This window comes from Mauremys mutica, chromosome 5 (assembly GCF_020497125.1).
Source record: "Mauremys mutica isolate MM-2020 ecotype Southern chromosome 5, ASM2049712v1, whole genome shotgun sequence".
NCBI classification, from domain to species: Eukaryota; Metazoa; Chordata; order Testudines; family Geoemydidae; genus Mauremys; species Mauremys mutica.
Window position 1 is genome coordinate 113,995,985 of NC_059076.1, and position 12,234 is coordinate 114,008,218.

General features: G+C 47.7%; 1 protein-coding gene across 1 annotated transcript in view; it reads right to left on the minus strand.

Annotated features, from left to right (window-relative positions):
- Window positions 1–433: 433 nt before the first annotated feature.
- The window catches only part of LOC123372005 (ADP-ribosyl cyclase/cyclic ADP-ribose hydrolase 1-like), a 42,953-nt gene continuing 31,152 nt past the window's right edge, over window positions 434–12,234 (minus strand). Inside the window, exons 5-8 of the mRNA XM_045019929.1 lie at window positions 9,301–9,377; window positions 8,420–8,512; window positions 3,567–3,653; window positions 434–2,378 (exon numbers count right to left, since the gene is read on the minus strand). Of these exons, the coding sequence (XP_044875864.1) occupies window positions 2,303–2,378; window positions 3,567–3,653; window positions 8,420–8,512; window positions 9,301–9,377 (333 nt within the window). The 3' untranslated portion in view covers window positions 434–2,302. The remainder of the gene's footprint in view (window positions 2,379–3,566; window positions 3,654–8,419; window positions 8,513–9,300; window positions 9,378–12,234) is intronic.

Genomic DNA, 12,234 nt, shown 5'->3' on the forward strand with positions numbered 1-12,234 from the left:
ATGTTTCAAATACAAAGAATGTGTTGCTATACATAATGTAAATGTTACAGTAGAATAGTACAGTTGAGATGTAAGTCTGAGGGCTATCGTTCACTTAAAGGGGGCAGCCATTAGGAAGGATGGCATGGTACAGAAATGCACGAATCCCATAAGAATTCTTGGACAGAATATGCCCTAGACTCTTAACATGTAGCAGTGTGTAGGCAAAACTAAAGACCGAGAGAAAACAATAAAAATCATATGTTGAAAAAGAAAAGCAATTCTTGGCTCTGCTGATTTTCTTCCTCTTCCTTTTTCTCATAATGCAAGTATGTTTTCATAGAGAAACACTTCTGAAATTATTCCACTTTTCTGACTATTCTAATCCACATGAAAATCTCTTAATAGATGACTCATTTTAAGTATCCAGTCCATGATTAATCAATGTGTGTAATAGAATTAGGAACGCTCACCATCAGTGATTTTATTGTACATTACCATTTTACATTCAACATTTTGTATTATGACAAAATATGTACAAAAGCCAATATTAAACTCTCCAACCCTCTTGTCAGAAATAACTGAATTAAAGTTATTGATATATGTCTTAGTTAATTGCAATAACCACATATCAGAGTGCAATTAGAAAGTTAAAATTCTCCTTAATGTAAACATTCCCAGTCACAGACCTGGCTAGGAATTACCAGTCTGCACCATGAACACCCCCTGTGCCTAAATGAGTGGCAAATTGCTGGCTAGGCTAGTATTATACCACCTGGGGATTTCCATATTTCAGGAAAGCCCCAGCTCTCTTCCTTTGTGTCAGAGTAGCACAAAGGGAAGAGAGTCAAGGCCAGACTCTGGCCCCAAGTCTTCAGTTTCAGCTGAATCTCAGTATCATGACAGCAAAAGAAATATAAGAAAACTCTTACGGTTTATGGTACTACAGTATGTATGCTTGGAAATTGTATGCTACAAAGAAGTCACCGTCAACTTCAGAAGCTAAGCAGAGACTACTTATTTTGGGATCTTCCAGTCTGTCTCTCTCTCAGTGGTGTCCCAGTTGTGGCATGGAGGCCACTTTGTAGACTATGAGGGTGACTTTGCTAAGAAGAAAATGTGTTTCCTGAGCTGTGCCCAGTGATTTTTAAATGAAAGAGTTCGAATTGACCCTGTTGCTGCCTCTTCCCCAGCTGCCTCCCACCTCCTCTCTTGCAGCCTCAGAAGTAGGTCTGGTGTGAGCTGGAAGTGCTCTGAGAGCTGCTCAGCACCTTCCCTGCTGGCCACGTACTGCAATGCTGGGTAGGGAGGTGAGAGTAGTTCTGGCTTTTATGGTGCAGACTTCCCTTCCAGGTTCTGGCCGCTCCAGAGAGAACAGGAGAGAAACTCAACTGGCTGTGCCAGACTAGGGGAGTGCCTAGCAATGGAAGGCTGCCCTCCCTCACACAACCAGACAGGGCAGCCTGAGAGAGGGGGGAAAGAGAAGCTGACAACTGTAACTGATTAGGTCTCATCCTGCCCTGGTACAGTTCAGAGTAGCTTGTGGGCTGCTGTAACTTGTACCATTTGGATACAGTCTTCTAAGAAACACATTCCCACTGAGGACAGCCAAACCACAGCTATTCCAGCCACTTCCCCTTCCCTCCTCCCACACTCCCCTGTGTGCCAGGAAGGAAGGGAAGAAATGGCTATGGCTCTTTCCAGGGCCGGCTCCAGGGGTTTTGCCGCCCCAAGTAGCCAAAAACAAAAACAAAAAAAAAACGTGAAAGTGATCTGCCGCAATTCAGCAGGAGGTCCTTCACTCCAGCGGGAACGAGGGACCCTCCGCTGAATTGCCGCCAAATACCTGGACATGCCACCCCTCTCATGAGTGGCCACCCCAAGCACCTGCTTGCTAAGCTGGTGGCTGGAGCGGGCCCTGGCTCTTCCCTATGTATTCCCTACCCCAGGGAATCCCCAGCAGGGGACTTGCAGGTGGCTTCTGTTCCCTTTGCACCACTTGTGCTGTGTAAAGAGAGGGGAGCAGGGCTGAGAATCTGACCCAAAACACTTATTGTGGTCCTCTTGATCTTTCTGAAACAATATGTTTGTCCCTCAGGCTGAAGAGGTTGGAAGTGTGTGTGGGTACCGTAACCACACCTAAAATATCATTTCCGTTCATTCATCTATGAGTGTTGCAGCCACAGCAAGGTTTTTCTGGTAACATACAGTGTTTCTATACACATTTATACTGTATAGTGCTCTATACAGTATATACACATCTTCTTGTTCAGTATCATACACAGTTAAGGAATGATTTAAGCAATGTGGAGTATGGTGTGTTTCACTGTACACTATTGGTGCAAAGTCTGCAGTCTGCATGGTCAGGATCACTTGCACACTGAAGCAGCTGAACTGGCCTGTGATAAGACAAAAAAAGAAATCCAAACATTAGTGGCTGTTTTGGATGTATGGTGTCATAACTCTATTGATCATTAAAAGCAGTTATCAAGTGCCACATGGAAGTCAAAGTACACGTTACATAGTTCTGAGTCCATGAGATCTCCTGTCTTAAGGTGATATAAATTACTGCATAGACACAACTGGGATGCAGGGTGCTCATGAATCAGGCCCAGTAATGCATATTACAAAGAGGAAGAAATGGCTTTGTCTCCCAGAAGGTTAAAATCTTAGTGCCAGATGGTGCATTTGTCCAGTCATCCTCCTTTGCAGGCCAACTTTTCACTCAGTTAAAGATGACTAAAATTTAAATGGCATTCCTTGCCAGTAGCCAGCTTGATGCATGTCTGACTCTTGCAAGAATTGCCTTTAATTCTTCCTCAAGCTCATGATAGGCATGGGTTTTAGGAGAGGATCAGTACAGGGAGAAAAAACTGTAGGACACCCTAATATGCACACACTGCAAACATGATGTTGTGTCCGCACGTGAAGTGATCAGGTGGCTCCTGGAAATTCTCCAACCTTCCCTCCATAATTCCATGGAGTTGGTTGCAAGTCGCTGCAACGTTCAGGCAGCAGCAGCTTTGTGTGGTGCCAATGGATCCCCGCCCCCAGCATGCAGGGCAATCATAATAATTAATACTTAGAACTTCCGACTATTGTTTCTCAGGCAAACCCTCACGAAAGATAGGCTATACGGCAGGCCCAGAAGGTCAAACAGCAATGAAGGACACAAATTCCAGAGTTAGAGGCTAGCTACTGAAAATGCAATGCCCCCAGCAGATCAAATCTAGGCATTATGACAAGTGGGAGCAAATCTCTTGTTCTTGACTGCCAAGGCAGAGCGTTAGAAGAGGGATTGACTTTAGCAGCGAGGACTGAACCACAGAGGACTTGAAAGATGAACACCAGCATCTTGAATTTGCCTAGAAGTGGATAGGAAACTAGGGCAGTCTTTGGAGCAGAGGTGTAATACGAGAACTATTCTGACCTCAAATTTATGCCACTGATGTCATTTTCACAATGGCCATCGATATATTAGCATAATAAAACACGATCTATTTCCTTCAAAAAATATTCTGATTAGGAGGGAAACAGCCTCATTTTATACTAGTAGATTCCAACTCAAACCCAAAGCAAATAATTACCTATAATTGTCCTCACAGGAGACACGTAAGTTTCGTTCCTCTAAGATGCTTTTTAACCTTGTTATGGAGTGACCCGTGCAGGACTCACTGAAAAGAAAAACCTCAGGTTGTTACGTGTGTCCTGCATGTGTGTGAAGCTCACAATTGGCAGACACAGGTGGATTTTACACTATGCTGCCTCATGCTGTCTGACCACACAAACTGTTAAATTTACCTAAAGGGCAAAGACACAATTTTAGACCTCATTCCTGCCAGATAATCCATGCCGGGGAGCCCCAGTGTCTCTGTGAAGTCCAATGGCTTCAATGGAGCTCTGGGTGGTGTTGGGATGGATGGATCAGAGCCTGATTGAGTAGAATTCTAGGGTGACCATCACTCTCTCCTGCACAAAGTCTTTGTATGGGGAGCTAACTAGGTTGTAAGAAATAATTCAGTCCTTTACACACCGGCAGGGCATGGGTGCTGCAGAACTTGCCCATCCAAAGCTGCTATTCTAGACCCTGTGCCCTACAGCCTCAGTGGGCTTGGTCTGAGGCTCACTGAAGTCAATGGAAAGCAATATGATCAGGTCCTGTGTGTGTACAGGGGAGAAGAGGGACTGGCTACATATTCATGGATGTAGGTCCCTACTCCAGACCTCTCTCCTGCAGTTGGCCATTCCACCTGCAGCTCCCTCTGTGCATCCCTCCCAAAGAGTTTAAGTCGTGTGGAGGGCCCTGTGCTGCTTCTCCTCATCAAGGTAAATTTCTCCCTGTCTGAATAAATTCAGCTGCTAATTGTTAAATGCTATCCAATATCAGGACTGGTGCTAATTTCCAGTGTGATATGTTCAGAGCCCTCTGGTGCATACAACACAAGGCCAAACTGAAACAAAAACAAAGCAGATGTCTGGGTTGGTCCACAAAATACACAAGTGCAGCTACAAATGAACATTTTTTTCCTATCACAAACCATGTAATCAGCATTTGTCTGCACACCTGTCAATATATGTTTAGCAGGCAGTTTGCACCTGTTTGCACCTGTATGTGTATATTTTGCAGGCATAACTTAGATGTCAGTTTCATGAAATTTGGTACATAAGGAATTCAGAATTCATAGATTTTTAAGGCCAGTGAGGACTGTTTTGAACATCTAGCCTGGCCTCTTATATAGCACAGGCCATAGAATTTCATTTTGCAATCCCTGCATCAAGTCCATGATCTCAGAGTGAGTTTCCCATTTGTTAAAACTGGAAAAAACAGAGAAACCTGGTTTCCTTTTATGAGTCCTATGTACTGTTTGGGAGTTGTCTAGACAAGACGTGGTCAAACTACAGCCTACGGGCCACATTCGGCCTGCAGGACTGTCCTGTCCTGCCCTGCCCCTGAGCTCCCAGCCGGGGAGCCCAGTCCCCGGCCCCTCCCCTGCTATCCCGCCTCCCCTGCAGTCACATGGGCCGCGCTCTGGCCCACTGCTCCCGCTGGGCAACGTGGAGAGCGAAGCTGGCTCTGGCCAGGTGTCGCAGCTGCGAGCTCCTGCTGCTGGTAAGGGGGCGAGGAGTGGGGGGCTGGGTAAGGGAGCAGAGGCTCCTGGGGGGCAGTCAGGGAGGAGTGGGCAGTTGGATGGGGTGGAGGTTCTGAGGGGGCAGTCAGGGGATGGGGAACAGGGAGGGTTGGGAGTGGGAGTCCCAGAGGGCCTATCAGGGGGTGGAGATGTGGATAGGGGTTGGGAAGGCAGTCAGAGGACAGGGAGCGGGGGGAGTTGGATAAGGGGGTGGATCCTGGGGGGCAGTTGGGGCAGTGGGTCCCAGGAAGGAGTGGTCAAGGGATGAGGAGCAGAGGGTGATTGGACAGGGGGTGGTAATCCCAGGGGGGCTGTCAGGGGGTGGGGGTGTGGATAGGGGTTGTGGCAGTCAGGGGACAGGGAGCAGGGGGCTGGATAGGAGGGGGCAGGGGTCCCAGGAGGGGGCAGTCAGGGGACAAGGAGCAGGGGGCGATTGGATAGGGAGTGGGAGTCCCAGGGGGGTTGTCAAGGGGCAGGGGTATAGATAGGGGTTGGGGCAGTCAGGGGACAGGGGTCCTGGGAGGAGGCGGTCAGGGGACAAGGAGCAGGGGGTGTTGGATGGGTTGGGGGTTCTGAGGGGGGCAGATAGGGGGTGGGGGCCAGGCTTTTTGGGGAGGCACAGCCTCCCCTACCCGGTCCTCCATACAGTTGCGCAACCCAAATGTGGCCCTCAGGCCAAAAAGTTTGCCCACCCCTGGTCTAGACCAATGTATTAGCAACTAACACAGCTATTAGTGCAGCAAAGCACAGTAAGAACTGGGATTAGAGCAGCCAGGAAGGAGAAAGAGAGACGCAAAGTGGTGCTGGATGCCTCACACATTCCCAGTCTGTAGCAGCACGCTCAGCTCTCCTGCTCATTTAAGGCTCTAGTGATGTGGAAGTGAAGAAAGTGTGTGTGTGGGGGGGGAGGGGACACACAAAAATGCACGTGGCACAGAGCCCCTGCATGGGAAGAAATGCAAACTATAATAAAAAACTATCAATCCCAGTGGCCCAGCGAGGTAACAGGTCATGGGGGCAAATGCAGGACTGCCCCACAAACAGAATACAATCCTCCTCCTTCACAAGAGTTTCCTGAAGCTGTGGGCTGACACAACATGTGATGTGAATCAAATCAACATTCAGAGCTTTTGACATGCCAGAGATGTTAATTGGAGAGTGAAGGGGAAACTGCTGTGAGTCTGATGGAGGGGCCTCAGCATAGGAGGAAAGTGTGGTTCCAGAGGGGCTGTGCAGGCTGCCAGAGCACGAGGTAAGAGCTGCTCTGTCTCTGCTGAGGAGGGACATGTGGGTCATTCTGCTTCTGGGATATCTCTGGAGAAGGGAACAAGAGCCATGCTAGTGGCACCAGGTAAGTGTGGACAGTGAGCAGTATGATGGTGAGTGGGAAGGGCATTTAGGGAGGCTGTGTGTCTCTGTCAAAGTTGTCGTCAAGCAGTTAACAATCCCATGCTCCACCCCCCCCCCCTTTACTTCCTGTTTAGTCAGTTGGGAGGTCCCCCTGCCTTCTCCCCCTGTTGTGATGCTGTTGAGCAAAAGCAACAAGTTTTCAGCCTGCAGTCCTGAGGAGACTTCTTTTTGTTCTACTACTGAGTGGTACCTTTACAAAGGGTAGGTGGGGGAAGAGGCAGCAGTGCTGGGAGGGGTGAAGGGTGTGTGTAAGAGCCTGAACCCCTTTCTACACCCCAGCCTCCTGCTCCAGCCCTAAACCCCTCCCACACCCAACTCCCTCGCACAGCTTGCACCCCAAACCTCCTCCTGTACCTGAACCTTTGTCCCAGCCCTGAGTCCCCCCTGCACCTAAACTCCCTCCCATAGCTTGCACCCTGACCCAGGCTCAGCGTGGAGCCCCCCTCCCACGCTCCAAATCCCTAGGGCCTAGCCCAGAGCCCACACCCCAACCCCGTGTTCTAGCCTGGTGAAAGTGAGTGAGGGTGGGGGAGAGCGAGCTACGGCGGGACGGGGGATGGAGAGAATGGGGTGGTGCCTCGGAGAAGGGGCAGGGGTGGGGCAACAGTGTTTGGGTTTGTGCGATCACACAGTTGGCAACTCTAGGTTTAAGGAATCACTAGAGCCCCTCTACGGAATTTGTTGTCTGTTTTGTGTGTCACTTGCCCCTCGTGATTTGATTTTTGAAATCTGGATGTTTGGGGTTCTCTTAAAATAATGTTTATCTTGCTTTGGGGCTGAGCCCTTTATGACCAGATTAATTCATTTGTTAGAATGCTTCCTGCTTATTCCCAGTCACATCTGCCAGTTGATGGCCAGACACTCTAGTGGACTTAAGTAATAAGCAGTGCTGCTGGTGCAAATCAGGAGTAAGTAAATGGAGTTACTCTGTATTTACACCAGAGCAACTGAGATCAGAGGGCCAGATTCAGACACATTGCAGACATGCTGTGCCAGTGCAAAGTGTATACCCAAAGATCCATGTAGAATATCCCCCTTGCCTACAGAGGACCCTCACAGACTGCATCACTTCCCACTCTAAGGGCAAGGTGCATTTCTTTGACTGCCTTCTCTAACATAAACATACAGGAATGTGTGTGTGTGTGTAATGTAAAATGACAATTCCAAAAACAAAGCACACTGTTGTAGGTACTTCTCTCCCTGGGGAGACTGAGGGAGCAGATGTGTGACAGATGTTAGTCATGTCACTTAATGCACTACTGGAAGGGGCTCAGATACTATGGTGATGAGCTCTTTATAAAACCTATATAGAACAGAAATTCTCTGGTGACTTATGGTCACTGTCTGGTATGAATAGTTAAAAATAAACATTTAAATTGTGGTTCTGTTATTAAAAATTATTTGGCAAAACATGGCTTCCTGGTTACTCTGCATTGATTGCCTCTCAGTGACCTGCAAAGCGTATTTGCTCAATTTTCATGTAAAAAGATGTTTTCCAACTGCACAGATTTGCAAACTCAGACAAACTGTGTTCTTTATGTCTGAGCACTACACAGATCTGTTGGGCCTGTGTAGGGCCTCTGTAGGATTGCACAGACATAAAGAGGTACAGAATTTGAAGATAACAGGGTTGTGGAGATAACTATATCCAACTGCAAGGCTAACAGAAAGGAAACAGTTTTGCTCTTCCAGAGCTGTATTGGCTCAGCAGAGCTGGCAGTAATAATAATATTTTTACCACTTTTTTATTAATTATTTCCACTAAAGTAAGCAGCTAATTGCATTCAAGGAGTAAAGCTGATGGTAAGACAGTGCTATTTTTACTCACGTTTCAGAATTGAACTGCACTTCTAAATTATAGAAACAAAGCATCACACACTATTTTGTACTAGCATCTTTACCTTGCAGGTCCACCGATGTTCTGCATAAGCCAAATCTGCACTGCAGAAACTTTGTCTGGGTCTAAGTTAAAGATCTCAACACTTCCAAAAATGCTGTAAGAATGGGAGCATGAAAAAGCAACACACATCTTAGCTTTAGAACAAGATGAACAAAGTATGTTTTCCAGTAACTACTACATACTCATGAGTAACCATTATTCCCGGTGGAGAGAATGTATAACTTTCCCATGAGATTTTTATGGACTATTTAATTAATTTGTGGTAAAGGAATCCCCCCCCCCTCCCCATTTTCATTCAGCTTTGAGAGCCTTTGGAGCTGTTTGCAGAATGAAACAGTCTGAGGTTCTTTCATTCCTAATGATTTTTCTCCTATCTAGATTACCAGTGACTGCCACTACTAAAGGGGAAAAAAAATCTTTCTGCTTGTGCTAACCACAAGTTTCTTCATCCTCCAGAGTTAGCAGAGGCAGCACCTCCTGTCAGTCACTGAAAGTATGTACAATCTCTGGGGGAGCACAACCCAAGAAATCCACTCTGAGGATAGTTATAATGTGTCGGTTATGTGAGTGTAATATAGCAGAGGAGTCCATTTTGGGCTTACTGCACAACATTCTGTGGATTGTGGCCATTTTCAGAAAAAATCCAAATCGAATGCATCAGAAGATGCATAATATAATGGGCCAGATCGTCAGCAAGTGTAAATTAGCATAGCTCCATAGCAGTCAACAGAGCAACACTGATTCAGCAAAGCTGAAAAAGATCTGGCCCTCTAAGGCCCCAGTCTTGCACTGGGATTTACTGTTGCCGACACCTGCACCAGTACACAGTCCCTGAGTGAGTAGTAAGGCAGAGCCACAGGCAGAGACAGATTAAGTAGATACCTGTTACTTCTGAATGCTCCAGCTTCTATTGATCCATTGAGCATCACCTGAACCACACCACATGCTGCTTCTGCAAACTAAACAAGCAAACATACATTGTACTTTAGCTTTACATGAAACAGAGGGTCAGATCCTTAGCTAGAGTAAAAGGAAGTTCTTCTTCACGCAGCGCACAGTCAACTTGTGGAACTCCTTACCTGAGGAGGTTGTGAAGGCTAGGACTATAATAGTGTTTAAAAGAGAACTGGATAAATTCATGGTGGTTAAGTCCATAAATGGCTATTAGCCAGGATGGGTAAGGAATGGTGTCCCTAGCCTCTGTTTGTCAGAGGACAGAGATGGATGGTAGGAGAGAGATCACTTGATCATTGCCTGTAGGTTCACTCCCTCTGGGGCACCTGGCATTGGCCACTGTCGGTAGACAGATACTGGGCTAGATGGACCTTTGGTCTGACCCAGGGCCGCCCAGAGGATTCCAGGGGCCCGGGGTCTTCAGCGGCGGGGGGCCCCTTCCGTTCCTGGACCTGCCGCCGAAGTGCCCCAAGACCCGCGGCGGGGGCCCCCCCGCCGCTGAATTACCGCCGAAGCGGGACCCGCCGCTGAAGTGCAGCCTGGTCTTCGGCGGTAATTCGGCGAGGGGGGGGTCCCCGCCGCGGGTCTTCGGGGCACTTTGGCGGCGGGTCCCGGAACGGAAGGGGCCCCCCGCCGCCAAAGACCGGGCTGCGCTTCGGCGGCGGGTCCCGCTTCCCCCCCACCCCGGCCCCAGCCTCTTACCCCCGGCTCCCTCCTCACCCGGAGTCTCAGCGCCTCGCCGGAACAGCCGCAGCGTGTGGCCGGCGGGGCCTGATCTCCGTCCCGCTCAGAGCCGCGTGGTGAGGGGGCCGGGCTGTGAGTGCCACGCCGAGCGGAGGCAGCTGAGCTCAGGCCGGAGTTCCCAGCCCCGCCCCTCACCACGCGGCTTGGAGCGGGGCGGGGCTCAGGGGCCCCGGCGGAGACTCGGCGCTTGATGCGCTGAGGCTACAGGAGAGGGGCGGAGGCGGGAGCCTCCGCTGTTCTCTTGGGGGCCCCTGCGGAGCTCGGGGCCCGGGGCAAATTGCCCCCTTTGCCCCCCCCTCTGGGCGGCCCTGGTCTGACCCGGTACGGCCGTTCTTATGTTAAAGCAGCATAGCTCTTCTGTCTTCAGTAGAGCTGCACCAATATTTACCAGCTCAGAATCTGAGCTCACTATTTTACCAGAAGATCCCAGTGAAAATAAAGGGCCATATCTTCTCTCACTGGTACAAAGTTACCCTAAAGCAACATTGACCAACCGCAACTGGATAACCCCGTGTGGGGAAAGCCTGTGATGGTGCAAAGCTGGCATAACAGGTCCTGTGCCAAAGTTTTCCTGGCTGCTGGTGTAGAGGACATTGCTGTGACTTCCCTGAGCCCTGGCTTCTGTGTCAGCCTGTGGGTCTACTGGCAGCCAGTATAAATTAGAGCACCCCTTGGGCTGCTTAAATTATGCTGGGGAACTAATTGTGACCCTAAGAATCCCTGAATATCAACTGGCAAAGGGTTCACTGTTCTGTAGTAGTAACTTCTATCAGGCCTGACAAACTGACTGCTTTCACAGTATTTATCCAAAAAGGATTGTGTAAGGTATCTAATAAAAGTTTAGGCCATACTGAACCACATAACTCTTGAGAGATGGATGGATGATCTGTAAGCAGTTGTGTATATGTACTGAAAATATATTTTTAGAGTTTGTGTCTCAGGCAGGGCTGACACAGGTTTTGCTAAACACCTGTCTGCCTAGGTCCCTATGTAGATTAAGCATTATAATAAGCCAACACAATAGAAGGCTGTTTTGCATATGGAATCAACACAAGTCTGTGAGGGCAACTTGGAGCCAGCACACCAGGAAAGGATCCTGATTCTGGGGACAAAACAAGGGGTTTGGGAAATATAAGGAGACTTTGGTATCCATCACTGAGAGAGCAAGAAGGACAGTGTCTTTTGCATTTGTGAAAGGTGGATCCCAGCCATGTTGGTTGGTGATGCTGAGAGATTGCCTTCGGTGAGAAATTACTTTAGGCAAGGATTTTAGCCTGTGAAAGGTTAAATATAGTCTCTAAGAAGCGTGTTATACTTTTTGTTTTACATGTAACCATTTCTGTTTCCAATATCCTTACTCAGCATCTCTTAAATCTTCAGATTTGATAATAAACTTAATTTACCTTTGATTTAGCCAGAAGAACTCTAACAGAATAGAGTTAAATAAGCATTATGTAAGGCCCCAATTCAGCAAGGTACTGAAACACATGCATAACTTTAAGCATGTGGAGTCTCACTGAAGTCAATGAAGTCACGTGCTTTAAGTTAGGCACCTACCTGTACACCTTTGTGAATCAGGGCTTCACAGAGGAGTTCTTTTCATTATGTTAAAAAGGCACAAGGAGGTGCTCATTCTCTCAGCCATGCTCTACAGCAGTTTCCAGCATGCTTTTAGCATTCAGAGGTTTAAAAAGTCATTGGTTTTAGCAATTGTGATCTTGTGTATTTGTCTGAGGGAATGATTCCTATAATTATATATATTATGGTTAATTAATGTTTGTTAAGCATTAATTGTGCTTGGTGCTGTTTGACACCGTTATCAAGATGACCACTGATGGAGGGACCCATCAGTAAGAATAAGAATGCCCAAATTATTGTGACATTAAATGTTGTGTGAAACATGAGACCTTAGTGAAAGTCTTGGGGAAACCTGTGTTTCCAAAAAACACATGGCACAACTTTCAGTTCTTAATAATCTAATCTGTTTGAATTTGACCCATTCAACGTCTTTGGTGAAAGCCGAGAGGATAATGGCATTTTGAGTAATTTGTGGCGTGACTCCTAGCAATTTGGGAGGAATTCACATCAGACCACTGAGATGATCAGACTGTGTTCCAA